This window comes from Urocampus carinirostris, chromosome 12 (assembly GCF_059441175.1).
Source record: "Urocampus carinirostris isolate Australia breed hairy pipefish chromosome 12, RoL_Ucar_1.0, whole genome shotgun sequence".
Classification (NCBI taxonomy): Eukaryota; Metazoa; Chordata; class Actinopteri; order Syngnathiformes; family Syngnathidae; genus Urocampus; species Urocampus carinirostris.
Window position 1 is genome coordinate 2,206,899 of NC_142360.1, and position 27,961 is coordinate 2,234,859.

The following is a 27,961-nucleotide window of genomic DNA, read 5'->3' on the forward strand; positions in this document are numbered from 1 at the left end:
CACTACAGGCTGATGATAATTAGAGCCAAAGTTATGAGTGTCGGGTTTTTTTTGGTTTGTTTTTTAATACAGGCCGTCATAGGTTATTGCGTGCTAAGGACCATAAAACAACTTACAATTGGTCAAGAGTAGTGTCAATTGAAAGGTCAGAGGCTAAATATTGGAAATCATTTCACTGTCTGTGTTTCATTTAAATGTAAATTATAGGGCAAATCGGATGGATTACAATGTAGAGTAACTGCTTTATATTATACTAATCTACGTAGGTGGTTATTGATTTGGCCAGCAGGTCGTGCTGCATATAGCAGAAGAAAAAAAATCTCCTTTGGTTGCAACCCTCAGCCAATGGATAGGGAAAAGGAGCACAATGGCTTGGTTTTGCATTGTTTCCTGGTTTGGGAGACGAGGGTGTGGCTTTCGACCTTCTTGGCCTCTCCCCCTCCAAGCACGTGTGAATGCAACAGGAAAAGAAGAGAGTTTGGAGCTTTGCGCCTTTATTTTATAGGTGTGGGAAGTCCCAGTCAAGAGGTGCGGTCTTAGTCACAGGTGAGTTCCTGTTGATCCTTTTCCAAAATAAAGTTCTCCATCTGGTTGATTATAATTATTCTATTATAATTGTTGATGATAGGCAAAATTTCATTTTACACGGAGTAAACTCTTTACTTGCATGAAGAAGACACACAGAGGCAGTGGGTTGGTTTCCTGGATGGAGTCGGCTGGGGGCATAGTCTCCACAACAACAAGGACCGGCAAACGATGCAGGAATACTTTTAAGCGGGTTGGTTTTTAGCTGTTGGCATAATCTTGTGTTTCGGGTAAAATGTTACATGGTTGGATTCACTGGACTGTTTCTAATGTAACGCGACCATGTTTGTAAAAAATCGTCTCATTAATGGAATACCGGCTTTAAAGTTTTGGGGTACCTTGTTTCAGAATGTTCGTGATGTTTCTGTGATATATCTTGAATCTCACTGGTTTGACCTTTCTAATGAAATGTGGCATGACGTATTTCAGTGACTGGTGGCATCATGAAGACATGTATTTGCTTCTCAACAGTCCAACAGCCCGCCAGCGAACAGTCAGAACGTTAAGGGTTAAAAAGTGGGGTAAAAAAGTCAAAGATATCTAAATCAAGGAACTCTAATGTCAGCCATGAAAGGGGAAGTGACACTAAAGGACGCTTCAGGAGCAGCTAACAATAACAAGAAAGGCCAGCGGTTAGCTACGGCCTGCAGCTATGTGGCTAACATGAATGGCTAGAAAAGGAAACAGTGCGGAAAAAACACGTGCCTGAATCACTAGACTGAGCAACATTCCCCAACATGACCAGCTACCAGATATCATGACAGTAGCTATCAGTAAGCCATGGCCTGCAATCAAGTGGCCAACATAGTTGGCTAGTGAAGTAAACAGTGGGTAAAAAAGTGGAAGATGAAAGACGCCAGATATATAGACTCAGTGAAGTTCGCTTGCATGACCCGCTAAAAATAAGAATAGCAGCTTTTGTTAAGTCATAGATTACAGCAAAGTGGCTAACATGAGTGGTTAGAGAAAAAAACAGCAGGAGGAAAAAGACCCTGAGACGTTCACTTGCAAGAAATGCTGTCGAAGGTGAAGTCAGCGCAGCTAACAATAACTATAGAGGCTATAGCGTGCAGTCAAGTGGCTAACATGAGTGGCTAAATAGGGAAACTGTCAAATAAAAATAACCCCAAAAAGACATAATTTGATGTAAATGAATGATAGGACCCGCCTGTGAAGACATGGAATATGGTCCTACCTAGGCGGGACTCTGACTCCATTTTTGAGTTGTCTCAGGATTCTGACATGCCTTGAAGCCTGAATCTCCTCCTCCCAGGACTCAGGCTCTTGTTTTTTGTAGGCTGACGGCGCATTGAGCACGGCATCACAGGCGATGGTGACCTGCATTGATCAATTAATTATAAATTCATAATTTTAGAGGAAAACAAGCAAGATTTATTTTTAAACTGTGCACGTGACACACCAAAGCAGCCCAATTTTTTTGGTGCACCTGCAATATTTATTGCCAACAATAAGAAATCGGCTCCTCTTGGTAGTCCGCAAAAAGCAAAACGTCTTTATGTCGGATGTCCATGTAAAGAGCAAGAAACTGTTTTAATGCAAATACTTTAAATTATATCTGTAAAGGTTTCTGTAAAGATTTTTTTCTTGTTTACATTTTAATTGAAGATTGCAATTTTGGTGAGTATAGATTCAGAAAAGGTTTTTGATAATGTGATATGGACATTTCTCTATAATACACTAAGAAGATTTGGTTTTAGTGATGAAGCAGTGAAATGCATCAATATACCAGGACCCACATACAAGGATTAAAAGAAATGAAAGTCTAACCGGACAAAGTAATTTGGAAAAGGGTAGAAGGCAAAGTTGTGGACTCTCTCCGAGCCTTTTTGTATTAGTCATTGAACACAATAAATTAGACAAGATGAAGGTATTAAAGGAGTAGTCATAGAAAGAAAAAAACATAAAATAACGTCGTTTGCAGATGACATGTTGGTATATTTAACTCAACCTCACAAAACTTTTCCTATATTGATAGAACTCCTAGAAATGTATGATAAATACTCGGGCATAAAATTAATGTAATGAAAACACAGGTTCTGCCAACTAATTATGTCCCATCACAAGGGACTACAGGAGAGATACAGTTAAATGGGAAGAGCAAATCAATAGAATATTTACGAGTAAAACTCGAAAATGAAAAGATTAGAAGTTATTTGATTTCACCTATAAAAAATTAAACAAATACTTTAAGAGGGATATTGAAAAATGGCAAAATATAGTATTATATATGAATAGAAGAATAGAGGTAGTTAAGATGAGTGTCTTGCCAAAGCTCTTGTGCCGTGTCCTGTCCCTTCCACTGTTGGTTCCCAGATCACAATTCATTTAAAAAGGGGATATCCAGGTTTATTTGCAGTGAAAAGAAAACCAAAGAATTCGAAACAAAACTGCAGCTCCCCAAATATAGAGTGGGGCTGACTTTACCAAGCCTAGAGGAATACTTTTACGCGAAAGAATAAGTGCCTGGTTAAAAATATCTGACGGCTAGCAAAAAGGTAATAACAAGAATATGGCACAAACAAGATCTCCCCACCACAGAGCAGCGGGTATGCACTGTGGAGGAAATATTTGTAATGGAGAGGACCACCTTTCAAAAAAGAATACAGTAGACACAGTTCATGGACGGATGGAAAAATGGATAGATTATAGGGAAAATAAGGACCCCACAACAATGAAGAATGGACTTTGAAGAATGATCTGAACATGGAAGATATTCCCAAACACTGCAATGTTGTTTTGTTTTTTGTTTTTGTTTCTTTTTGTTTTGTGTTTTGCGCTTATTCCCCCTCCCCCTTTTGTTTTTTTACGTTGTGTGTTCAAAAAAGAAAAAAAAGAACAATAAAAATTACGTTACAAAATAAATCATCGAATTGCAAACAGCCAAAGAATAACATAAAAGAGTGTGTGGACATTCAGCGGGGTGTCCCTTCCAGTTGTCATGCAAAAAAATAAAAATAAAAAAATAAACTCACTGACCAGAGCGGGTAACTCCTCGATATTTGGTAAGGAGATCTCAAAGTGGTCCGGGAAAATTACAAGCTTGGCCTCGTCCTGGTACTCATATTCCTCTCCGTTAAAATCGCGGTTGAGCTCTAAATCTTCACAAGGAGGATGCAAAAAAATTATCATTAAGAGAGGCAATCACTGAGTAACAAATAAATGACTGAATGGATGGATGTATAAATACAGTAAATATGATACCTACACATTTGTGAGTGATTATCAATAAATAAATGATTAAATAAATAATGATTTTATCAGGTAGTTTTCTTTAAATCTGTACTATAAAATGTATTACCACCAAAAAAATACCAAAATAAAATAAATAATAAACACACATATTTATTTATTTATAATACAGCCCAAAATTAATAGGATAAAAAGATTGCATATGTACTGTATTATTCTGTTTTTAATTAATATGTAGACCAACCAAAAAAGGTCCGCACAAAAATATTTACTGAATAAATAGGTCAATTGATTCATAAATAAATAAAATGTTTAAGTTTTATTTTTTTTTTATAATACAGATGCACTAAAGGCACACATTAATAAAAACTAGATATGAAGAAAGAAATACAGAAAGACATAAATAAAGACATAAAGACATAAAGACAAAGAAAGAAAAATAGACAGATAGAAAGAAAGACAGAAAAAAGAAATTAAAACAGACATAGAAAGAAGAAAAAAGATGAAAAGAATAAGAACAAATGAAAGATAGAAAGAAAAAGAAAGAGAGAAACAAACGAAGAAACAAACAAACAAAAGTAAAGAATACAATAAGGATATCATTGCGAGAGGTGATTGCTAACAAAAGTATTTATAACTAAAAATCATTTTTGCCAAGAGAATGAGCAAATTGAGTTTTTTGGGCAATACTTGTTTCTTTGTATATTTTTTTGAATTATATCCCAGTGTATTTGTTTTTTTTTTGTTGTCTGGGTAATGACCCACAGTAGACACAATAATGGAAGCAATAAAAGGAATGATGAACTCACAAGGTTGATAAGGGCGGACCCTTCCCATAAATAAACCGCACGACATCATTAATTTTATATTTGAGGATGATCAAAATCAATAAATCGTCATCGTGATACGGACACCAACAAAGTCGAAGGAGCGGGCTTGAACCCTGACCCTCAATAGAAGCGTGTGTGAACCTCAGGGGGCTATGTGGAGATGGTCGCCGAAGGGTTTTGACAGATGGCGGCAGCTGAAGGTCACCGCTGTAAAGCAACTACGCATGTGGCACCTTCATTTAGAACATTTATCAACCGCTCACACACATTAACGGACTATTTTAGAACATGGGAGGAAGGGGTGGGATCAGATTCGAGAAAAAAAATCGTTCCACAATAAGGATGAGGATATGATTGTATGTTTCAAACCGAATTAGAAAGACTCTCAAATATATAATTACTTGAAATAACTTAAAAATAAACTATTAGACACCCTCAGGGTTCATACACCTTTTCATGGCCGGATTCAAGCACTTTTCAAGCCCTTTCATTTTTCCAGTAAATTCAAAGGGAGATTTTCAGGACGATCAAAAGTTAAAAAAAATTTAAAACTTTGACAAATTAGATAAAGGCGCAATCTTGCTGCTACCACATACTTTGTGCTATTTTAAGATTTTCCTATCTATGACGTACAATCTTTTTGTGTCAATGGGCTGCTATAAATAAGGAAATGGCTCTGTAGGTGTTGGGTAATAATGGAGTTCAATATGGAAGACAAAAAAAAGAGAAAGTACTATGTAAAAAAAGCAGAAAAAGAGCAAAGTTTACAGTAATTTTAAGGATATTGATACAGTCCATTCATTATTTCAATCTTAGACTGCTGATCCTTGCTTATTTCAATTTAGATTTTTTGCGTGTTCTTCAGAGGATCTGTGTCTAAAATGGTTAGAATAGAATTGTAAACAGTTAAAAAAATTTTGCATCCTACCATTTATTTATAGCACTGAAGACTTAATTTTTAATTTCTATTTTATTGTTTTGCCTGCAACTGGCTGGAAACCAGTTCAGGGTGTCCTCTGCCCACTGCCCGAAGATAGTTGCGATGGGTTCAAGCACCTCCGCAACCCTACTGAGGATAAGCGGTGCAGATAATGGATGGATGGATGAATATTTTATTGTTTTGTATTTTAAGGGATTTTGTCTTATTGTTTGAAATTAGATCTGTTTAGTGTGTAAAAAGCTAAAATTGTTTTGTAATTTACTTTTCTTTTGTAGATTTGTAACATTTTAATTAAGACTTCATACGGTGTTCAGAGATCCCCGACAAAACATGAAAGTACTAAATAATTTGTTGCATTATGGTTTATTATTATTGATAATATATCATTAAAATTTGATGAGCCGTTTGGGAGCTGAAAAAACCCAGTGAGCCAGGCCAAAAGAGCCGTTTTTCTAAATAGAGATGTTCTTTCAGTGCGACCAACAGAGGGCGGTGACATTTCACATAACAACGTCATAAGTAGGAATGTCGGCGTCATTTTCCTGCACTTTTTCTTTTAGTTTTTCTTCATTTATTTAGAGTCAGACTGCCAAGTACATGGAAATGGCAACCAATTTAAGTATTTTCAAGAACATCACCCAAAATGCAAGCATTTCCTTGACCTTGAAAACTCAACATTTAAATTCAAGCATTTTCAAGGATTTAAAGCACCCGTACAAACCCTGCACCCTATAAATGGGTAAGCAACAATAGAAATATTTGAGTGAGCTTTGTAACATATTTTTGTACCCCAGTCGGAGGCACTGCAGCCTCCACACCACACAGAGATACAGCTAGTCAGGATGCTCTCTATGGTGCCCCTGTAGAATGTGATAAGGGTTGGTGGGGGCCGGTTGGGCTCTCCTCATCCTCCGCAGAAAGTACAGGCGCTGCTGTGTCCTCTTCACCAGTGATGCAGTGTTCACGGACCAGGTGAGTTTGTTTGTGATGTGCACCCATAGGAACTTGATGCTGCTGACAACCTCCACAGCCTTGTTGATGAGAAGTGGGGCATGGTTGGGCTGGTTTTTCCTGAAGTCGATAATGATCTCTTTAGTTTTGTCAACATTCAGGACCAGGCTGTTGTCCCTGCACCAGCCCACCAACTGCTCCACCTCCTCTCTGTAGGCCAGGTCGTTGTCGTCCCTGATGAGGCCCACCACTGTTGTGTCGTCCGCAAACTTCACGATGTGGTTTGTGGCTGACCTAGGGTCGCAGTCGTGTGTCATCAGGGTGAACAGCAAGGGGCTCAGGACACAGCCTTGGGGGGAGCCCGTGCTGAGGGTGATGACATCGGAGATGTTCTGACCAATCCGCACTGACTGGGGTCTGTCAGTGAGGAAGTCCAGCAGCCAGTTCCGCAGGGGGGTGTTGAAACCCAGGAGTCTCATTTTGTCTACCAGGTGTTGTGGGATGATGGTGTTGAATGCTGAACTGAAGTCCAGGAACAGCATCCGCACATGGGTGTTCTTCTCCTCTAGGTGTGTCAGGCTCAGGTGAAGCGCAGAGGAGATGGCATCCCCGGTGGAGCGGTTTGTCCGGTAGGCAAACTGAAAGGGGTGGAGTGAGGAGGGGAGCCTGGAGGTGATGTGCTCTTTAACCAGTCTCTCAAAGCACTTCATTATGATGGGAGTCAGTGCAACGGGCCGGTAATCGTTCAATGATGAGATCTGGGGGTTCTTTGGCACTGGGATGATGGTGGCAATCTTGAAGCATGATGGTACCGTGTCTTGGTCTAGCGAGGTGTTGAAAATGTCTGTTAGTACACAAGCCAGCTGATCGGCGCACTCCCTAAGGACCCGCCCTGGAATGTTGTCCGGGCCTGGAGTGTTGACCCTTCTCAGGGTCTTCCTCACGTTAGTTGAGTCCAGGAGGAGTGCTCTTTCGTCCTGATGTGGAACCGCTTTCGCTGCAGGGGTGCCATTTTGTGCCTCGAACCTCCCAAAGAAGTTGTTGAGGTCATTCAGAAAGTCCATGCTAGTGTCCTGCACTGGGGCGCTGGTTGGCCTGTATCTGGTGATGGCCTGAATGCCTTTCCACATATCCCTGGTGTTGGTTGTGCTGAAGAAAAGGTCCTGGATTTTTTGACTGTGCGATCGCTTTGCTAGTCTGATAGCACGGTACAGGTTAGCCCTCGCTGATCTCAGCGCCTCCTCATCACCAGATTTAAAGGCAAGGTTCCGTGCCTTTAGCAATTTGCGTATCTCAGCAGTCATCCAGGGCTTCTGATTGGCACGGGTGCAGATGGTTTTGGTATTGCTGACGTCTTCTGCGCATTTACCGATGTAGGCTGACACAGACATGGAGTACTCATCTATATTTATTTTGTTGTTGTAAGTTGGCAGCCGATTTAAACATGTCCCAATCTGTGCATTCAAAGCAGTCCTGTAGTGCCTCCATTGCCCCCTCAGTCCACACCCTCACCTGCTTTACTGTAGGTTTTTCTCTGGTCCGCAGGGGCTTGTATGCAGGAATTAGCATAACAGAAAGGTGATCTGATGAGCCAAGGTGGGTCGGGGGGCTGCTCTGTATGCTCCTCTGATATTTGTGTAGGCCAAGTCTAATGTGTTCCTACCTCTTAGCAAAGTCGACATGCTGGTGGAAATGCGGGAGACTGTTTTCATGTTGGCCTGGTTAAAGTCCCCCGCCGCAATAAAAATGCATTCGGTGTAAGCATGCTGCAGTTCACTCACAGTTCAGTAGAGAACGTCCATTGCCTCCTTAGTATTAGCGCTGGGGGGCACGTACACAGCAGTAATGATGGTAGCACTAAACTCCCTCGGTAGGTAGAAGGGTCTGCAGATCACCGTCAAAAGTTCAATGTCTCGTGAGCAGTGATTCGAGATTATCTTAGCATTTCTACACCAGTTGTTGTTAGTATAAATGCATAGTCCGCCACCCCTGCTCTTACCGGTGACCTCGCCGCTTCTATCAGCGCGGTAAGCAGTTAGCCCCACAATGCGAACAGCGTCATCCGGGATAGATGAGTTTAGCCATGTCTCCGTCAGAATTAAAGCGCAACAGTTCGTCATCTCGTGGTTCGATGTAAGTTCCACTTGTAAATGGTCCAGTTTGTTGTCCAGGGAGCGAACGTTGGAGAGGAAAATGGATGGGAGAGGCGTTTTGAAGGGTTTAGCCTTCAGCCTAGCCATTAGCCCGGCCCGACAACCTCGCTTCCTCCTCCGGTCACAGCGCCTCCTCTTGCCACTTTTCTTCGCTGCTTTATAGGCCGCTGGGTCTTGTTGATGTAGCACTCCGAGGCTAAGTAAACACTCCAGAGTGATCGTAGCAACGAGCGCTGGATTTCTGGATGTTCGCAAATCCAGCAAAAAACTGCGATCGTATATTAATCTGCATTTAGAGTTGTCTTTGTTCGCCCTCAAAAACTGAGTCGAAGACTAGGGTTTTTGACCGAAATGTAAGAAACTGTTGGGAGCAGATGCAGCCGCAGCCGTACAGGGCGCCGCCATTTTGCCATTTTATCGTGGTTTACTTATTGCAGTTCCGCTGCTATCGCACAGTCAAAAAATCCAGGACCTTTTCCTCAGCACAACCAACACCAGGGATATGTGAAAAGGCATTCAGGCCATCACCAGATACAAGCCAACCACCGCCCCAGTGGGGGACACTAGCATGGACTTCCTGTATGATCTCAACAACTTCTTTGGGAGGTTTGAGGCACAAAATGGCACCCCTGCAGTGAAAGCGGTTCCACATCAGGACGAAAGAGCACTCCTCCTGGACTCAACTGGCGTGAGGAAGACCCTGAGAAGGGTCAACACACGGAAGGCTCCAGGCCCTGACAACATTCCAGGGCGGGTCATTAGGGAGTGCGCCGATCAGCTGGCTTGTGTCCTAACAGACATTTTTAAAACCTCACTAGACCAAGCCACGGTACCATCATGTTTCAAGATTGCCACCATCATCCCAGTGCCAAAGAATCCCCAGATCTCATCATTGAACGACTACCGGCCCGTTGCACTGACTCCTATCATAATGAAGTGCTTTGAGAGACTGGTTAAAGAGCACATCACCTCCAGGCTCCCCTCCTCACTCGACCCCTTTCAGTTTGCCTACCGGACAAACCGCTCCACAGGGGAGGCCATCTCCTCTGCTCTTCACCTGAGCCTGACACACCTAGAGGAGAAGAACACCCATGTGTGGATGCTGTTCCTGGACTTCAGTTCAGCATTCAACACCATCATCCCACATCACCTGGTAGACAAACTGAGACTCCTGGGCTTCAACTCGCCCCTGCGGAACTGGCTGCTGGACTTCCTCACTGACAGACCCCAGTCAGTGCGGCTTGGTCATCACCCTCAGCACGGGCTCCCCCCAAGGCTGTGTCCCGAGCCCCCTGCTGTTCACCCTGATGACACACGACTGCGTCCCTAGGTCAGCCACAAACCACATCGTGAAGTTTGCTGACGACACAACAGTGGTGGGCCTCATCAGTGACGACAACGACCTGGCCTACAGAGAGGAGGTGGAGCAGTTGGTGGGCTGGTGCAGAGTCAGCAGCCTGGTCTTGAATGTTGACAAAACTAAAGAGATCATTATCGACTTCAGGAAAAACCAGCCCAACCATGCCCCACTTCTCATCAACAACAAGGCTGTGGAGGTTGTCAGCAGCACCAAGTTCCTAGGGGTGCACATCACAGACAAACTCACCTGGTCCGTGAACACTGCATCACTGGTGAAGAGGGCACAGCAGCGCCTGTACTTCCTGCGGAGGATGAGGAGAGCCCAACCGGCCCCCACCAACCCTTATTACATTCTACAGGGGCACCATAGAGAGCATCCTGACTAGCTGTATCTCTGTGTGGTGTGGAGGCTGCAGTGCCTCCGACTGGGGTAGTGTGAGGAGGGTGATGAGGACAGCAGAGAAAATCATCGGGACTTCTCTCCCCTCCATTCAGGACATTGGCCAGAAGCGCTGCCTATCCCGAGCCAAGAACATCATTAGGGACCCCTCTCACCCCCATCATGGGCTGTTCACTCTGCTAGCCTCTGGGAAGAGGTACTGCAGTGTGCGGTGCAGGACTGGTAAATGGTCAATCATAGTAAGCCTAAACAGCTGCTAATCTGTACATCTGTTTGGTTTTTTTTTTGCACTACTGGCAGTTCTCTTATACCTAGCCACTCCTTTGCACATCTGTTCTCTGTACTCCAGTGTTATTGTAATTGTATAGTGACTTGTTTACCTGACTGCCCATTTTGCACATCTGGTTAGCTGCTCCGCTTGCACTCTTTGCACTACTGTATAATATATACATAGCTATAATTATTTAGTATATTATTAGTACTTCAATACTCCAACTCAATACAACATTTTATTTATATCTGTACATTCAAGGAAACTGTGCGGGTCAGATGTATCGACATTTCGTTCTGTATACACGTGTACAAGAATGACAATAAAGTATATCTGAATCTGAATGCAGATAAAACCACATGACGCAGCTACATCATGTATGCAAAAATATTTTTTAGCTTCAAGTTGCTCCAAAGGCCATCATGTCAACAAAACACTCTGGACGGGCAAAAGCACCAAAAGGCAGAGGAATATGCTTTCTGTCGCCAACTAAGTTGGACTTCTCGACCCGATAAACTTACTCTGGAGCCGCATGTGGCTATTTGGCACTCCCGAGTGTCTCCCTGGAACTTTTTAAAAAATGTTTGATAATGGAAAAATATATGCTTTCAGTAAAAGCACAAACAGAAGGCGTTCTTAACATTTACCAATACATATAGATGGAGACAGTATGTGTTTCCTTTCTTATAAGGTTTATATAAATCTTATTTTTTGCAGCTCCATACATATTTTAGGAGGGGTTGCCCTAAAAGGCTCTCATAATTTTTTGGGGGTAGCCAACCGGAGAGTAAATGCAGTTTTCTATAGCATCCACATGATGGCGACAAAGTATTATGTGAGTAAAGTGGATAATGTCCTTAATATAGTTGTGCAATAAATCAGCAAAATGGTTTTTGAAATCGGAATTTGACAGTACAAAAATTATTTGTAAAAAAATAAATAAATAAATACATAAATAAATAAAAAACATTAATATGGTACTTTTATTTGTTAAAAAAAACATTGAGCCAGTAAATTGGGTTTGTTCTTTGGTTTCAATGTATAATACATTAATATAGTATTCAAAAAATAATTGAATAAAGGTTTTTCCTTCATGCGTTTTTGGAACGCAACCCCTGCGGAAAACAAAGGAGTACTGTACATTCCTCACAATAACCAAAGATTTTCACAAATCAATCGAAATTACCAATTGTTATAGCCAATTGTGGGACATATTTAATTTTATGAACTTAATAGCTCAATAAAAGAACATCTCACCCAAAAAGACGTTTACATTCCTTCGCCTTGGAACAGCAACCCCTGCAGCTCCAGTGGCTTTCTAAGGGAGAAAAAAACGTAGAAGCGAATTATATCATAATTTAGTGACTTACATGTGATTTAAGCCAGATTGAAGATAGCATTGTTGACGTTGACATTTTATGGAAGTTGTAAATAGATAGATGCTGGCTAGCAAGTAGTGGGGTCGGTTTACATAAAAACCCCGACCTCAAAGTAACGGATCACGGTTTGAAAACAGGCTAATCCTCCCTGTGTTGCGGATAATAGATTCATTTTTTTTTTTTATTAATTGTATGTGAAGCAAAATAAGATTTTTTTTAATTTGAATTAGTATTAGCTTATCTTGTATGGAATGCTCACATAGTAAACAGTAGAATAAAAGGTAATTTTATTTATTTATTTACAAATAACAGGATTTTTTTATTTGAATATTTATTACAATTACTATTTTCTAATGTTATGATTTGCTTATATTTTGTGTAATATTTCAAACAAATATTTAATTAAAAAAACACAGTATATTAGAAAACATTTTATTTTGTAACGTTTTTTTGTTTTTTGTTTCCTGCAAAAAACAAAAAAAACTATGCGAGCAAAAAAAAGCACTCATGAGGTAAATATTATTTTAAAAAAACGGCAGACACGGGAGCCCACAGAATGCCAACAGCTGTTTGTGTTTCCAGATTCATGGATGGAAATAGCAGCTCTTTACAAAGCACGGCTTATCTGGCAGCTATTAGAGACGGGCGGAAAACAAGTTACGAGCTCACTACCGCCTTGTTGTCAGGAACAATCAAGGAGAAAGTTACGAAATTATTAACAGAAATTATTATTTTTAGAGATGCACGCTAACTGTTCTTATTCTTACTGATACTGAGGAAATCTTGTTTAATGAGAGCGATTACTGATACTGCATGCTGTATTTAGAAGAGAAAACACAACGAACGCAGAGTCCAATTATTTTTATGTGAGTCTTTCTGTTTGTTTAATTATTGTTTATGTATGTTTGTTTTCGATTACCTTAGCATTATACAGCTTGGATAAAGATATAGTATTGGAGATACAAGAGCTTGACTGTATCAATCAATCGATCAAAATTTGCTTAGTTTGTCAATAATAACTATAATTCCAAGATAAAGCAATACAGTATAGATGTTGCAGAAAGTGCATATTATGTGTAATTACATCACTTCTCAACATGATACAATGGCTCCAATATGTAACGTCACACATGCATTGGCCAAGAAAAAAATATATCACTCACAAATGATATTATATTAGCTGTGCAGATTGCTAGCTATAATAAACAAAAACAAAAATACACATGCTACATCTGGCAAATGTAACATTTGGCCTATAATGGCTGTAGAAGTCTCTAATAGCGGCACACGGGAAATTAATTCATGGCAGCCATGATTTGCTAAAGGAATGCTAAACCTTAAAAAGTGTAGACGACACTTTCTGTTTGTATAGTACAGAAAAGTAAAACATTATGTCACAAGAAAGACACATGTTTGCGGACTTAGTCGGGCATCCGTCAATTTTAATCAACGAGCTGTCAATCTTTGTCAAATTGACACAGGCTACGAAGAGGTAGGGAGGAAATTCGACAAAGTTGTGCTACTTCTTTCATAGAAAATGAAAATACTGTACATTCAAATGAGGTACAAAAATATTTCTAGCAAGTAGTGTTGTCAGATTTATTATTAAAGCTTGGCATCAAGTGACCATCAGCCAAGGGTCGAGCGAAATGGGCATTTTAGGGCCGATACCATTTATCAGTATTAGGAGGAGGCTGACAACTGATATTTGGGTCCGTTATTTATTTGCTGTAGGAGCTTAAAAATTGACATAAGAAATTTTAAACAATGCAAAACGACAAATAAATTGTTTGCTACAATGTCAAACAAAACCTTTTACTGTAAACAAATTCAAGTTTCGACACAACTAACATGACTTAACTTTCACTTGACTAATAAGTGGTATTCCTCTGTATTCTCACAAAGCCACACAACACAACATGTTGGAAGTGACTTTTACTTTGCGAACAGTAGATACGGGAGTCAGACTTTAAATTAAATTAAAACATCCGTTTACACAAGGAAATTCAATAAAACCAGTCTCATTCACAATGGTGCTCTGGTTACAGCGATCAGTAAAAAACTACATACAATAGACATGCTTTACAATAAGGCTACTATAACACGCTAAATAAAGCCTACAACTAGTCGTAGTCGTAAATATTATACCGTTTGGCTACATTGGGTCGCCTCCAGTTATTTATCATCTAAATCCCAAATAAACTTATAATCAACCTGATAGTAGGTCATCCTCTACTATCGGGTCTTTTGTTTCAATCGGGCTTATAACGGTCAAGTCAAGTCAAGTCAAGTCAAGTCATTTTTATTTGTATAGCCCTAAATCACGAAGAGTCTCAAAGGGCTTCACAGATTATTACACTATATTACACAGACCATTTCATATCTGTCATTTATTGGTTGGATAACTATCGGCCTAAAAATTATCATATTTATACTCACTTGTTTGACGTGTCGCTTGAGGTGCATGTAAACACTCTGGCCTGTTTTGCGATAGTGTCTCTCAACATGTTCTCGTCCAAAGCCCAGGAATGTGTTCATGCACACATACAGACCTCCCTCTGATTCCTGCACATGTGCACCAATACACAGTGAATGAGAAAAGCCTCACTTTAGAAGTAATTTCTAAATAATTTAGAGAAGCAAAACCATGTCAACCATGGAAACGAAGCTTGCAGTTATCAAAAAACACAAAGAAGGCACATGACCAAGTTGCATGGCCATAACCAAATAACGATTGGGACTACTGTAATCTCTCGCTACTTTGTGACATACTCAGCTTCAGTGCATCACAGTTTGAAAAATATTCCGCAATCCATTATCCCCTATTAGCAAGGGCGTGCAGAGCATATTTTTGTTGGGCCTGACAGCTCTTTTTCCTGTTCTGTCCACCAAAAAGTAAACTGTTTGTGCCGCTACGATCCATTATCAGCAATACAGGGTGTCTCAAAAAAATGTATTCACTCTTAGAATGACGAGAAAAACCTTTATTTATGAACATAGAGTGAAGTGAAATAGCATCGAATACATGAGACAAATGTAATTGAAGAATCATGTTCGCAAACGTTCAAAGTGATGACCATTATTGTCCAGACAACGCTGAAAACGCGCAAACGTCGCGAAACACATAAAAAGAGTGAGTAGATTTTTTTGAGACACCCTGTATGATTGGGGACAGGCAGAGCACACTTTCCATTGGCCCAGCAACTTTTTTTCCCCCATTTTTTCTGCCTAAAATGAAGTGCAGATGGGCGGCTGCGATACATTATGCCTGTTTTTTCATTATGCATGCATTTTTTTTTTCGTCTCAGGCATTTGACACGTGCCATTGTGGCCCACTGATAAGTTTATTCTGTTTTTAATATTGGCCACCTGCAAAACAGTTTTCAAAGGATGCCAGGTCATTATTTTTACCATTGTTGTGAACTATTGTTCAATGTTTTAACTACTACATCAATGTTGCTACCATCCAACCCTGTTTCTGTTTTTTGATTACCACACCTTTAGGGTGAATCTGCTTTTGTAATCTATGATATGTAATTTAAAAAAAGACACAGAGGAGGGCCTTATAACGGGTTGGATTTTCATATCTGAAGGCTTCTCTTCCTGTTATCCATGCAAGTTCAAAATCCATTCATGTTTTCTCTCTTAGTTTCAATTCTCTACTCAAATATAAACTTATAACCCGCCTTAAAATGAACCGCACCATTTTGGCCTTAATGCATTATCCCCAACTACTCAACTATTGCTGAGAGCAGGAAGTGAAAGAGCTAATTTGTATCATGCGTAGCGGCTCTTATTTCTGTTCTTTGCCTAAATTGAACAGCACCCATGCGGAAGTGATCCATTATCCCCAGTCAACTATTGCACCGAATGGGGGCAAGCTCAGTGCATGTTGAAAATGGGGGGAGGGACTACCTAGCGGATTTTCAAATATTACATTCTGGTCCCAATTAATAGATCCGACAGAGCTTGTTTACAGCCAATCAGAACGCGAGAAGGAAGACAACCCAATGCCGCCAATCAAGGTCGGCCATCTTTGTATCACCAACAATGCACATGTGGTACATACGCTTCCACAGTGTTTTGTTTCAAAAAGGTTTGACGATGTGTCTGGGGCACTTGTCATGTAGACCAGAGGTGTCCAAAACGATTGGTAGAGGTAAGGTTCGTCCTTTTTTCTCAGACAAAACATGAATTGGAGAAATATTTGAAATCGATAATGGTATGTGGGCAGCCTTACGATCAACTAAATATGTAGAGGATTAGTGGGAACTGGAACAAAGTTATTTGTTCTACAGTAAGTGTTTTATTTTCATTAAATTGAATTAAGTTTAGGCTGCTTTTGGGTCGGTTAGTTTCCTGTGAGAGAATATGATACCGTGAGCTTTGGCCATCGAGTTTGTCTCATGTGACGTGTCACTTCGTAGTAGGAGATTGGCGTACGCAGTGAAACACACTATTTAATGTTTAAGGAGTTAAAATGAGAATGTCTAATGTGTTTCAAATTAATGGATAACTTTATTGTATAAGTGTTTTGCAAGAATTAGATAAATGTCCACGGTAACCAGTGCGGTCTACATTTACTGATGTGAAGTTTGTAAATTACCATGGCCGCTTCACTTACACTTTCTTTGAGTATATAACTGCGCCCTCCTTAGTATATGACAAAAACAAATACAATCAAACGTGGCGTTTCGTAATCAAAGTAAAAATAGTAAATCATGCGAAAAATAGGATATGCAATCTGTGATCCAGTATAGCAAATTTATTAAATTCATTATATAATTTCCATATGATCCCCTCCGATGACTCGGAACAAATGGTAATTACAGCACTCATTTCATAAATATGATATACTGGATCACTCATTGTATATCCTCAGTAGACCATTATCCCTCACAAATCTGAATCTATTTCTATTTATAGTTGGTACGGCGCTTTTGACTTCCTCATAGATGGCCAACGTTTTGCATCCACCCTTACAAGGTTAGCGTCTGTGGACATGAATATAACTGCATGTAATAATTGGCTCATTTCTACTGACTTTTGAGATAAATTTGCATAATCCGGGAAAAATTAAACTGCTATGCTATCTGGAATATAGACTAATGAGTCAGTCGCTGTTGTGGTTTCGGACGCCATATTTCCTCAACTTGTGATACATGGATACAGTAACTATGGTGGACGTGGCTTGGCGCACGCTGTCGGATGCATAAACTAATTGCAATAAACGGGGGATTGCAGTATTATTAAAAATAAGATGGTGATAAAAGCAATGATGTATTTCAAAGCATGACAATACTTAAAGTTGGCAGCACGGCGGTGCAGTGGTTAGCGCGTGTGCAGCACAGTTCTGAGGTCATGAGATCGAACCTCCTGTGTGGAGTTTGCATGTTCTCCCCATGTTTGCGTGGGTTTCCTCCTGGCACGCCGGTTTCCTCCCACATTCAAAAAACATGCATGTCAGGTTAATTGGCCGGTCCAAATTGTCCCTAGGTGTGACTGAGCGAGCGAATTGTCTGTCCCTGTGTGCCCTGCGAATGGCTGGCAATCAGTTAAGGGTGTCCCCTGCCCACTGCCCAAAGATAGCTTGGATGGGCTCCAGCACCCCCCGCGACCCTACTGAGGATAAGCGGTGCAGATCTGTCCCCACTGCCATTCCGCTGTACTGGCTAAAGTCACGTCACACTAAATGTAAAAAAAATGTTTTTTCCCTTACTTAATATTTGTTTCATTGTCTCCACGTATATGACACAAAAAAGTAATTATTAAATACTATATTGCTTTTTAAAAAAATGTTATATGGGGTAAAGGGGATTCAGAATACATTGGCTACTTAGCATAGCTTACTATCCCCCTGCTATACACCAAATTCCCCAACTCTGAATGTATTCCAGAAGTCTACTACAGTGGAAACTCGGTTTTCGGACGCCTCTCAGTTCGAACAAATCAGTTCTCGACCAAAAATTTCGAGAAATTCTTACTTCGCTTTTCGTTCAAAAAAATCGTTTTAATCCGTTACAACACCCTGAACGTTTACTATGAAAGTAAACATGAAGCTAACCCAGGCTAATCGTACGTTCGCGTTAGCGTAATCTTCCGTACGAAAGATTGCGCTAACATGAACGTGCAAAAATAAAAAAATCAGGTCGTTTACACGTCATTTAGCACCTGGGTCTCCACAACAAGTGGTGAGCGGTTAAAGGATAAATAAAAGATTTATGAATAGGATTTCTTACCTTTGTGGTGGTCTGCAGAAGCCAAAAGCCGAAAGAAGGGAAACTCGCACATCTTCTTCATATTTTGCTTTTATTTCTTTCTTAAATGCAATAGTTGTACGCACTACTCTTCTTTTTTCACCTGTAGCAACTTTGCTTCTTGCATCGACCTTCTTCCGAGGCATAATTAGGGGTTAAAACACTCCGTTCACCTATATTAAAAACTAAAGCAAAAAGGAGTGCGCGCTCACGTGACAACAGTTCTTTACAAGGGGTGGGGGCAATCTACACTCGTACGCCGCTCAGCATCGCCCCTAGCATACCGGCGTTCGAACTCCGATTTTTTTAACGAAAAGCGAAGCAAGAATTTCTCGAAATTTTTGGTCGAGAACCGATTTGTTTGAACTGAGAGGCGTTCGAAAACCAAGGTTCTACTGTACTTTTAATGGGAAAAATTATTTTCGGTGATCGACCAAATCGGTTTTCGAACAGGGTTCTGGAACGGATTATGGTCGAGAACCGAGGTTCCATTGTATATCTAAATGTATGTCAAGGAGCAATGAGATAAACCTTAAGTGTCCGAGACTGACATACGAGCTCAAACAGTTCTGAGCTAAAAATAAAGCCATCATGACGAACTCCAGACAGCTGAGTCACCTTTAAAAACATTCGAGTGAGCTTTCGACGTATGATGTTTATTCAGAGGGGGCACAGGTGATACATTGGAGTCGCTGAGAATTACCAGGATTAATCAAGTAAGTCGAATGGAACGGAATTGATACGCTATTCTGAGAATACTCAAACACATCTTTTTTTGTTTTTCAATATATTACTTTGAGATTCATTTTATTTGAAAGCTAAACTTGGACCAAATGTTTTCAATTTTTTTTTCGAATATTAGTACAAATAAGAAAAATATAACTTTGACGTGATTTCATCATTACTTTTACAGTGAGTCTACAAATTGGCCAACCCAAGGACAAAACAAAAACAAGTGGATTTCGCTCTCATGTATGTTTCAGTCACAAAACACATTTTTTAGACTAGCAGAAGGGCTAAGAGCACTGTAAGGTCAGGCTCATCTCTCAAGAGTGGGAGGACGCTTTACACTGACAACAAAGGCGACCAAGTAGGGCTGCACAATCATGGAAAAAAAGACTAATTGAGATTTTTCAGACCAGTGTTGCAATTTAAATGTGATTTTCGATTTTGAAAGAACAGTGCTTTTTCTGTGCTAGGTTTGCTTTTTTGGGTGAGTACTTAATTAATAATTGGGAGCTTTTTTAGGGTAGCGGTTGGTAATTGGCACAGGAACACACCAAAGGAAATGGTGCCCTGACAGTCCCGGCGGTAGAGGGATCCGTGAACTGTAAATTTTGAGGGGAGCCATCCAATAAACCGGGTTTGTACATTTTTTTATGGCTAATTCGAAGCACTTTTTGAGGACTTTCAAAGCAAATTTCTCTAGTACTATTAAAAGAAGAAATCCGGTGTGTATCGTGTATTTTGCAGATCCACAAATATATCTGCAATTTACATATGTAATTTTCAATCTTATGTGAGCATTTATCAACACACGATTTTTAGGTCTTGAGTAAATCGCGAAAAAAGTGTGGATCTGAACAATAGACGTGTATATATTTTAGGGACAAATCTCTCCCCATACAGGCGTTGGATAAAAATGTTATATGTAGCTTACATTTTCAGTTGAGGATAGTTCTTCTGTTACAATTTACCATTTGGAAACTTTACCTTAACTTTTTGAATTGCCCTCAACAAATGTCCATAATTGATGTGTAATCCTTACACTAATGTAAATTTTCTGCCCTGTTTAAGTGTAGCAAATGCTGAGCAAGATAAACAAAGATTTTTTTTCATAGAAAATATTTATGGCTTTAATTAAAACCAAAACATACAATGATTACTTCTTCATACTACATCTTCAGGCTTCATGTACCCTCTTTAACACTCCAATTCAAGCACTTTTTGAGGACTTCCAAAACTGATTATCACATTTCTAAAATGTCATTTAAAGGAATTTAAGCAAGTCATCTTAGTTAATTACCTTTTGAATGACTGGAGCGAGCTGAGTCTCCCATTGTGAAGAGTTGGATTTCTTTGTATAATACCTTACAGCATGCTTTACGGGGATTTTCCCATGTTTTATTCATTGTTTGTATTTTTTAGCCATCGTTCATTAAAACTGCACCTTCTCATGATGCCCTCTTGGGCGTGATGCGTTAGGGGGGCGATGACGCTCCACATGACCGCGCCATACAAACTAATGCCACGTGTCTTTAATCACGAGGGAAAAAGAAATGCAACGTCAAAACGAAGCCACCAGAGAGTAGTGTTGGCGTCAGTCAAGTCATCAAACTTGATTTATTTTTCTTCAGTTAACATGGAATAAATTTCATCATAACATCAAAATTTAATCATTCAAAGATTGCAAGCACCCGTACAAACCCTGAATATAACATTGTTAGGACTAAACACTTTGACTTGTCAAGAATAAAACAATTTCAAATATTTTTTAAATGAAAAAGGTCAATGTGATGTCATCATTATTCGTCAACAATTCTCAAAATGGCTGACTCCGAGATAAGCATAAACAGGTAATTTTTCATCATTGACCCTTCTTAAAAATAAGATTAAAATAAAACATATTTACCATCAAAATTTAAAGTTAAAACAAGAAACCCCCTTCTTAATCAAGGATGTAAGCCAAACCATTTATAACCTACCCCCCATTCAATTCACCTGCCATCCATCCCTCCAGGTTGAGCAATAAACATGTCGACGGTCCCCAGCCGTCGTAAAACCTCCCGGGCAGCCACTCACCGGGGAGTCGAATGAGAAGGCGCACTCGCTCTTGAACACCCTGTCACCGCTCCTGGGCACCCTAATGGTGGGCATGTAGGGCACCAGCAGCTCGCCGAGGTCCGTAGCCATGTTGGCGTGGCCAGCTCCTCGCAGCACAGTGCGGGGGGCCACCACCGGACTGCGAGCTCTCACACAGGCGGTGGGCTGGGTTGGGGTCTATTTTTAAAAAAAGACGACAACCAACACTACTACATTCCGACGTTCAACTGGGAAAATGTGGGGGGTTGTTTTAACGTGAAGAGACCATCATGGACCGCGGCAAAGGTGGAGGGGGGCGCGCCCCTGCGAAACATGAAAAAAAAAATATGTATATGTATTTATTTGTTTTATCAAAAAAGACCCTTAAATGGTGAAAAACGTGACGGGTTTACTGTTTGTTTTCGAGCACCGCGCGGAAATGTCTGCTCAGAAGCCACGCCCACGCCTATTACTACTTTGCAAAATTACTCGTGCGTTTCAAGCAATGCAACAAAAATATATATTTGACATAAACTGTTCATCTCTTAATTTGATATGTTTTAATTTCGCGAGGAGGCTTAATAATGTGACAGAACTTTGTTGTGGCCATTGTTGTTACTACAACATTAAATTGTCATCCTGGGGCGGCAGTAGCTCAGGAGGTAGAGCGCTATTCTTCAAGGGATCCCAGTTCGAATCCCTGCTCGTCCGTGTTACATGTCGAAGTGTCCTTGGGTAAGACATTGAACCTTAATGCCTCCAATAAGCAGGTTAGCGCCTTACATGGCTGCAAGGCCGCTATTGTGAAATGTGGAGCACATTGTAAAGCGCTTTGGGAAGTCATTGACTTGGGAAGCGCTATATAAATGCAGATCATTTCATTTCATCCTCTAACTCGACTCCCTGCTGTTTTCTAACTTGATAGATAAGGAATAATGATTTGAATTTCTGATGTGTAAATATCTGGCCCTTATAATTATTGCCCCTAATAAACAGGGCTATATAAGCGATGAATACTGGTTAAAAGTAAAACATCGACTCTCACCTGCCTCACAGCGGATATTTTTTTTACTACAAAAATGGTCAGTAAAAACAGGCTCGGAGTTGTTTGACAACTGCAAATTGTTAGATAGATCCATTTACATAGTGTAGATAAAAAGGCATAGTGGTCGATGCATTCTGCTTAAGCACTAAAACACAAACATAATTTGACTTGAACTAAAATACGGCAACTGGCAATGGTTAATATCAAATTTAAAATCAGGACGCAGCACGTCAGGGCAGTGGTTAGCGCGTGCATAGCAGTTTTGAGGACATGGGATCAAATCTTTAAAATGTGCGGCACGGCAGGTGAGTGGTTAGCACGTCCGCGGTACAGTTCTGAGCTCATTGGTTCAAATCCAGCTCCCACCCTTCCTGTGAGGAGTTTCCATGTTCTCCTCGTGCTTGGGTGGGTTCCCTTCGGGTACTCAGGTTTCCTCCCACATTCCAAAAATATGCATGTCAGGTTGATTAGCTGTCCAAATGGTCCCTAGGTGTGAATGAGCGAATGAGTTGTCTGTCTCTGTGTGCCCTGTCAAGTCACATTTATTTATATAGCCCTTAATCACAAAAATGTCTCAAAGCCCTGTGACTGGCTGGCAACTAGTTCAGGGTGTCCCCTGTGATGCTTGATAAAATCAGTTCCTCGTTCTATCTTTCCAGTGTCAAAAATTCATAAAATCCGGGAATGTCTCTTCTGGAACTTTAAATGGACAGTAATACTTAGTGGTTAAAAAAATCTTTGCTTATTAAAACAATATTGATTAAAACAAAGCAAAAAAACAACTAAATGTGATATAAAAGGTGCATTTTTTAAATTATTTATATGCCAGTGTTTATTTTACATAACATGAGGGTCACCTAAAGGGAGCTGACATGTGTTGGCCATCTTGCTACTAACCCCCCCAAAAACTAACTTGTGAACGGTAGGGCATAGAAACGAGAAGAGAAATGCTGTCACGTTTGTGGTCTTCTCTGTGCTTTGTAGCACTTGTTTTAGGTTGCACTACATAATACAGCGACATCTAGTGGTCAAATACTTCAGTTTCCCCTTAATAGCTTTTTTGTCTTCGTTTATGTGCATGTCTTCAAGACAAGACGTCTAAATAATCCCCTTCAATGGAGGAAATGACTGACCAGGAACTGTCAAGCTTATCAGTGATGAGTTGTCATGCTAAAGTGAAAAGTGCTTTTTTTGGGGGGCCATCTGGTCCAAAAAAAAGTGGCTACTGTGTAACACCGATTGCAGATTTACACAAAGGTTACATATAGTTATTTTTATTTCAGCGTAAAGTAGAGGGAAACCATTTACAAAGAGTGTCCTGACGAGGTTCAGTAATCTGGCGATGCTTTGGGGCTGTGGTCGATGAGCTCCTTGTCTGGGGTCTCCACCTGGAACCAGGGGCCGTCTCCTCTCTGCCTCATGTGTTTGCGGACCTGAAGCTGCGCCAGCCTATCGACCACCAGTAAAAACATTGAAAAGACATCCCAAAAATTTAAAATAAAACACAAAATGTTTGACAGACCTCATTTCTGCCTTCTCTTTTTCTATTTGGATCATAGCCATAGCCTTTTCGTAGTCCTTCACAGGGGAGTCGAAGAGGTTCCGGGACATCCATCTTGTGATGGGGTGCTGGGATTGCATGGTAAAAAAAAAAAAAATACAAAGCATTCTTAATTGATAAGTATCACCCAACTGTTGCATGGAGAAGTGGAATGCTGTCAAAAGTGGCGAACATTAGACGGTAGTGGAGGAAGCTACTAAAAAGGCCAGTAAAAGATTGCAAGAACACGCTTTGTTTTCGTAGGCTAGCTTCATACTGAAGGACAAAGCCGGAGCAGTTAACATTAACGGCGAGCTTTAGCCTGCGGCAAGTGGCTAACAAAGGGAACAGTCGGGAAAAATGTGCCAGATGCTCGACTTACGGATTCTGCAACATACGCAGATAGAAGTCGAAGGACAATGAAGAACCAAGCATGAACAGCTAACAATGACGACTAGCAGCGAGCCATAGCTTGCAGCCAAGTGGCTAACATTAGTGGCTAGAGAAGTAAAGTAAAGTTGATTTGTATGGCCCTTAATCACAAGGAGTCTCAAAAGGCTAAACAGACCAAAGGTAATCCCCCTTCCAAGTTTACCAGACTGCAATTGCAAAGAGGTTGCATTTACAAAAAAAAAAAATATATATATATATATATAAATATTTTGAGTATAATATAAAATTAAAATTAAATAAAAGGGATGATGAACAACAAACACTGTTTTGGTTTGTTTGGTAATTTTTGGTTAAATAAGTAAATTTAAAAAGAAAAAAAGAATAAATACAGAAGGAAAACATTGGGGGAAAAAGTGGAAGATGCCTTTTTGACAGGTTTGGCGACACCACATGCAGGCATCAACTGTGTGCTATAAGTGCTAAACGAATGCTTAATGCTAAACACACCATCAGGGCAAACTAGCTTTGCAAAATCCTCATACAGGCTTTTCTAGTAGCAAGATGGCGGTCAAATAAATTTTGCCATTGGTCCAAAAAGCAGCTACATACCTTGTAGTATTCCCAGTGCTCAGGTTCATAACCCTCAGGAGTTTCCACCAGCTTAGCTTCGCCTTTCCAACGAAATCACATTTAATAGCAGTCCAGAATAGAAGCAGAGTAATATTCAAGTTTTACTCACCAATGAAGACGTTTACACATGTGACAAATATGGCTACTGGAATACCAGTCAGCAAGACATAGAAATGCTAAGTGAAAAAAAAAAGTGTAAGTTCAATTCAACAAACACAAGACCTGTATGTAATTTTTTTAAAATTGCATCTCTCTGAAATTCACCAACAAACGCAGGAATCTTCTGTCATAGAAGTCAGTTGGTTTAATGACAAACATGTTCTTGCCATGACCCCAACGGACAGCAACTGAACAGAAACAAAAAACATTGCCATGACAGACCATTGAGTCCCGCCTAGTCAGCACTTGAAATCTTTTAGACCAGGGGGTCAAAACTTATAACCTGCGAGCTATAAATGGCTCTTCTTATGAATACAAAAGGCTTGGTGATAAAATTATATTCATGAAAACCTTATATAGCGCAATCTAATAAGTGCACAGCCAAGTCTTGTGCACGAGTAGCTGACATGGTGCTATTACTCCAAATGGTTCGGTACAGTATGTAAAGAGCATACTCCCCACTACAGTTCAGTCAAGGTCGCAAAGGAATCCTTTATATGGAAGCCCATTAAATAAATTAGGTTCACTGTTAAGACACTATATGATGAAAACCCACAGAAAACTTTTAACAACCAGAATTGCCAGCCAATCACACAGAGCAATTAAGATTGGGTGGACATTAGGGGTAGGCGAGCTATGCACAGCACGCTTCTCTTTGCAACGCACCTTCTGCAACGAAGGTAAATATGTCAGTATCCATGTTTTCAGGAGTTAGTGACATTTTACTAAAAGAATTCCTGCCCCTTGTTTTGAAACCATAATTTATAAAAATGTCAAAATGAGCCTCAAAAATCTGACATAATTGCAGGAGTGAGACAAGTTTGAAGTGGTATATTTGAAAATACGGGACACAGAGTCTCGCATTCTTATTCCATAAATATTATCAAATTTTTTCCAATGTAAAAAACATGCCCTGGCTCAAAAAGGTTGAAAAAACTTACACTATGGACTAAATTTAGTCCAAAAAGAGCCCTCCTTGTGTTTACCCTAACTAATCCATCAAAAAGTAGTCTTTTCAACGTCTTACAACTTGTTTTCCAATATAATAAAGAGGTATTTATGACAGAACCAGTTTGGCACCCAAAAAGTCATCTTTTCGACTTCTTTCAACTTTCTTTTCTCGTTTCAATGAAATTAAATGATCTTTTGGACAGAACCTAGGTGTCTATTAGACCAATTTGCACGCCCAGAAGTCATCTTTGTCATCTTTCAAATTTGATTTTTCAAATAAAAATATAGGTCTTTTGTACATAATGTTGTAGTTTTTTAACCCATTTGGGCCCTCCAATGTCACCCTCTTGACATCTTTCAACTCTCCTTTTTGAATTAAACAAGGAGGTCTTTTGGTCTCTTTTCAACATATTTCAAACAAACTCTGGACCACAAAAGTCGTCTTTCAACCTAAACTTTTCAATTCAAAAAAAGTGTCCTGGGGAGAACCTTGGCGTCTTTTCAACCTATTTGGACTCCAAAAATGCTCCTCACTGTCAATATTATTATTTTCACTGAAATAAAAAAGGTTTTTATAGCCGAAACTGGTCTTTTGAAAACATCTTTTCATCCCAATTGGGCCCTCAAAAATAGTAATTTTGACGTATTTCCAAACCCTTTTTTTCAATTGAATAAAAACTTTCAATGGACAGAACCCTGGCATCTTTTCATAGTCTTTCAAACCAATTTGGGGCCACAAAATTCATCTTTTTGACATCTTTCAAATTACGTTTGCTCAACCAAATAAAGAAGTCTTTTAGAGAGAACATTGACGTCTTGCAACCAAATCACGCCCCAAAAACGTATCTTTTTGAAGTGTGTCAAACTAAAAAATTTTCACTTAGAAAAAGCCAGAACTTTGGACAATTTTAAACCAGTGCGGGCCCACAAATATATTTTAGACGCATTTCAACCCACTTTTTCAATTAATAAAAGGTATTTTGGGCAGAACATTTGCGTCTTTTAAACCGATCTGGCCCACCAAAATTTGTCTTCTCAGCGACTTTAAACTTTCACTTATCAATTACAGTAATGGGTATTGGGTAGGACCTTGGCGTCTTTTCAAGATTTTAAACCAATTCCGGGCCCCAAAGGGCATCTTTGACTTTGAATGTGCTTTTTTTTAATTGATATCAAATAAAGAATGCACAGGACCTCGGCATCTTTCATTGCCTTTTAACCAAATGTATTTTGAATCCCCGATTTTCAATCAAATAAAGAGGTCTAGGGCAGACACTTGCAGACTTTTTTACACATCTTTTTAACCAATTATGCCCCCCAAAAGTAGCCTCTTTGACATCTTCGACTTACATTTTGCAATCAAATAAAAACGTCTTTTGGACAGAGAATTAGTATCTTTCAATGTATTTTCAAATAATTTGTGTTGGGTAAGTTCTGTCTTGAGCTTCCTGTATTTTTCTTATGAGGAATTAAGAATGTTATGTATTTGATGTACTTGATTATGAAACGTGAACAGTTCTTATAGTTACTAACTTTGGGAAACATTGGTGATACCTTTGGCAAAATTACAACATACCACTCACCGTGTATTTAATTTAGCAATTCATGATAAAATTCATACAGTAGAGTACTGCAAACAGAGCCAACTACCTTACGGTAGCATGCTAGCAAAACCTTTCACAAGGTCACAAGAAGAAAGGGCGACCCTTGCCAAAGAAAATTCATAATATTAACTCAGTCGTCGAGTCACGTACCTTTTCCCGACCTTGGTGGGGTTCGATGGAGTAAAATTGTTGCTGCATTTCCATATTTAAGTGGACTCAGTCTGGCTGCAATTGCAGCGACAGGCCTGAGTAGGCTCATGAACACCATAACTACTGTGGGAAGGCGTAACAACAGAGTGAGGGATTATTGGCTGTTGAAAAAGCTAACATGACAGTGGCCATGTTTGGTAAGGGCATACTTTGACAGATCTAAATTTAATTTCTTTTTGATTGCTTGGTTTTTAAATTGGTTTTCAAAATCACAGCTACATATTTAAAATTATTATATTCACCCATATTGGCCAAATCGAGAGAAAACATAATAAAATATGGTCACACAAAA

The 27,961-nt window shown here is 39.9% G+C and overlaps 2 protein-coding genes across 12 annotated transcripts in view; both read right to left on the reverse strand.

Annotated features, from left to right (window-relative positions):
* The window catches only part of usp13 (ubiquitin specific peptidase 13), a 156,632-nt gene extending 133,318 nt beyond the window's left edge, over nucleotides 1-23,314 (reverse strand). For 10 of the 11 annotated variants that reach the window (XR_015852218.1, XM_088349632.1, XM_088349639.1 and 7 more), the window contains exons 1-5: nucleotides 21,138-23,314; nucleotides 14,518-14,643; nucleotides 11,957-12,017; nucleotides 3,583-3,704; nucleotides 1,781-1,923 (exon numbers count right to left, since the gene is read on the reverse strand). Coding sequence is in view for 10 of the 11 variants with exons in the window: in XM_088349632.1 (XP_088205758.1) it covers nucleotides 1,781-1,923; nucleotides 3,583-3,704; nucleotides 11,957-12,017; nucleotides 14,518-14,643; nucleotides 21,138-21,248 (563 nt within the window). In the remaining variant the exon portion in view is untranslated. Of the gene's footprint in view, nucleotides 1-1,780; nucleotides 1,924-3,582; nucleotides 3,705-11,956; nucleotides 12,018-14,517; nucleotides 14,644-20,361; nucleotides 20,554-21,137 lie in introns of those variants that run through there. The other variant, XM_088349633.1, reaches the window with a different exon arrangement.
* Nucleotides 23,315-23,440: 126 nt separating this feature from the next.
* Nucleotides 23,441-27,909, reverse strand: ndufb5 (NADH:ubiquinone oxidoreductase subunit B5). The gene is made up of 6 exons (XM_088349659.1): nucleotides 27,610-27,909; nucleotides 25,010-25,092; nucleotides 24,855-24,921; nucleotides 24,725-24,786; nucleotides 23,705-23,811; nucleotides 23,441-23,631 (listed from the first exon to the last, which is right to left on the reverse strand). The coding sequence occupies exons 1-6, from the start codon at nucleotides 27,725-27,727 to the stop codon at nucleotides 23,511-23,513; spliced, it is 558 nt and encodes a 185-aa protein (XP_088205785.1). The 5' UTR covers nucleotides 27,728-27,909; the 3' UTR covers nucleotides 23,441-23,510.
* Nucleotides 27,910-27,961: the final 52 nt, after the last annotated feature.

What these genes read in the sequence shown, in the direction of transcription:
- ndufb5 (XM_088349659.1), bottom strand. Translation starts at nt 27,727, where the DNA reads ATGGTGTTCATGAGCCTACTCAGGCCTGTCGCTGCAATTGCAGCCAGA. An exon ending in CCCACCAAGGTCGGGAAAAG is followed by an intron (nt 25,093 to 27,609) that starts GTACGTGACTCG and finishes GTTTCTGTTCAG; the next exon opens with TTGCTGTCCGTTGGGGTCAT. An exon ending in AGCACTGGGAATACTACAAG is followed by an intron (nt 23,812 to 24,724) that starts GTATGTAGCTGC and finishes ATGCAATCCCAG; the next exon opens with CACCCCATCACAAGATGGAT.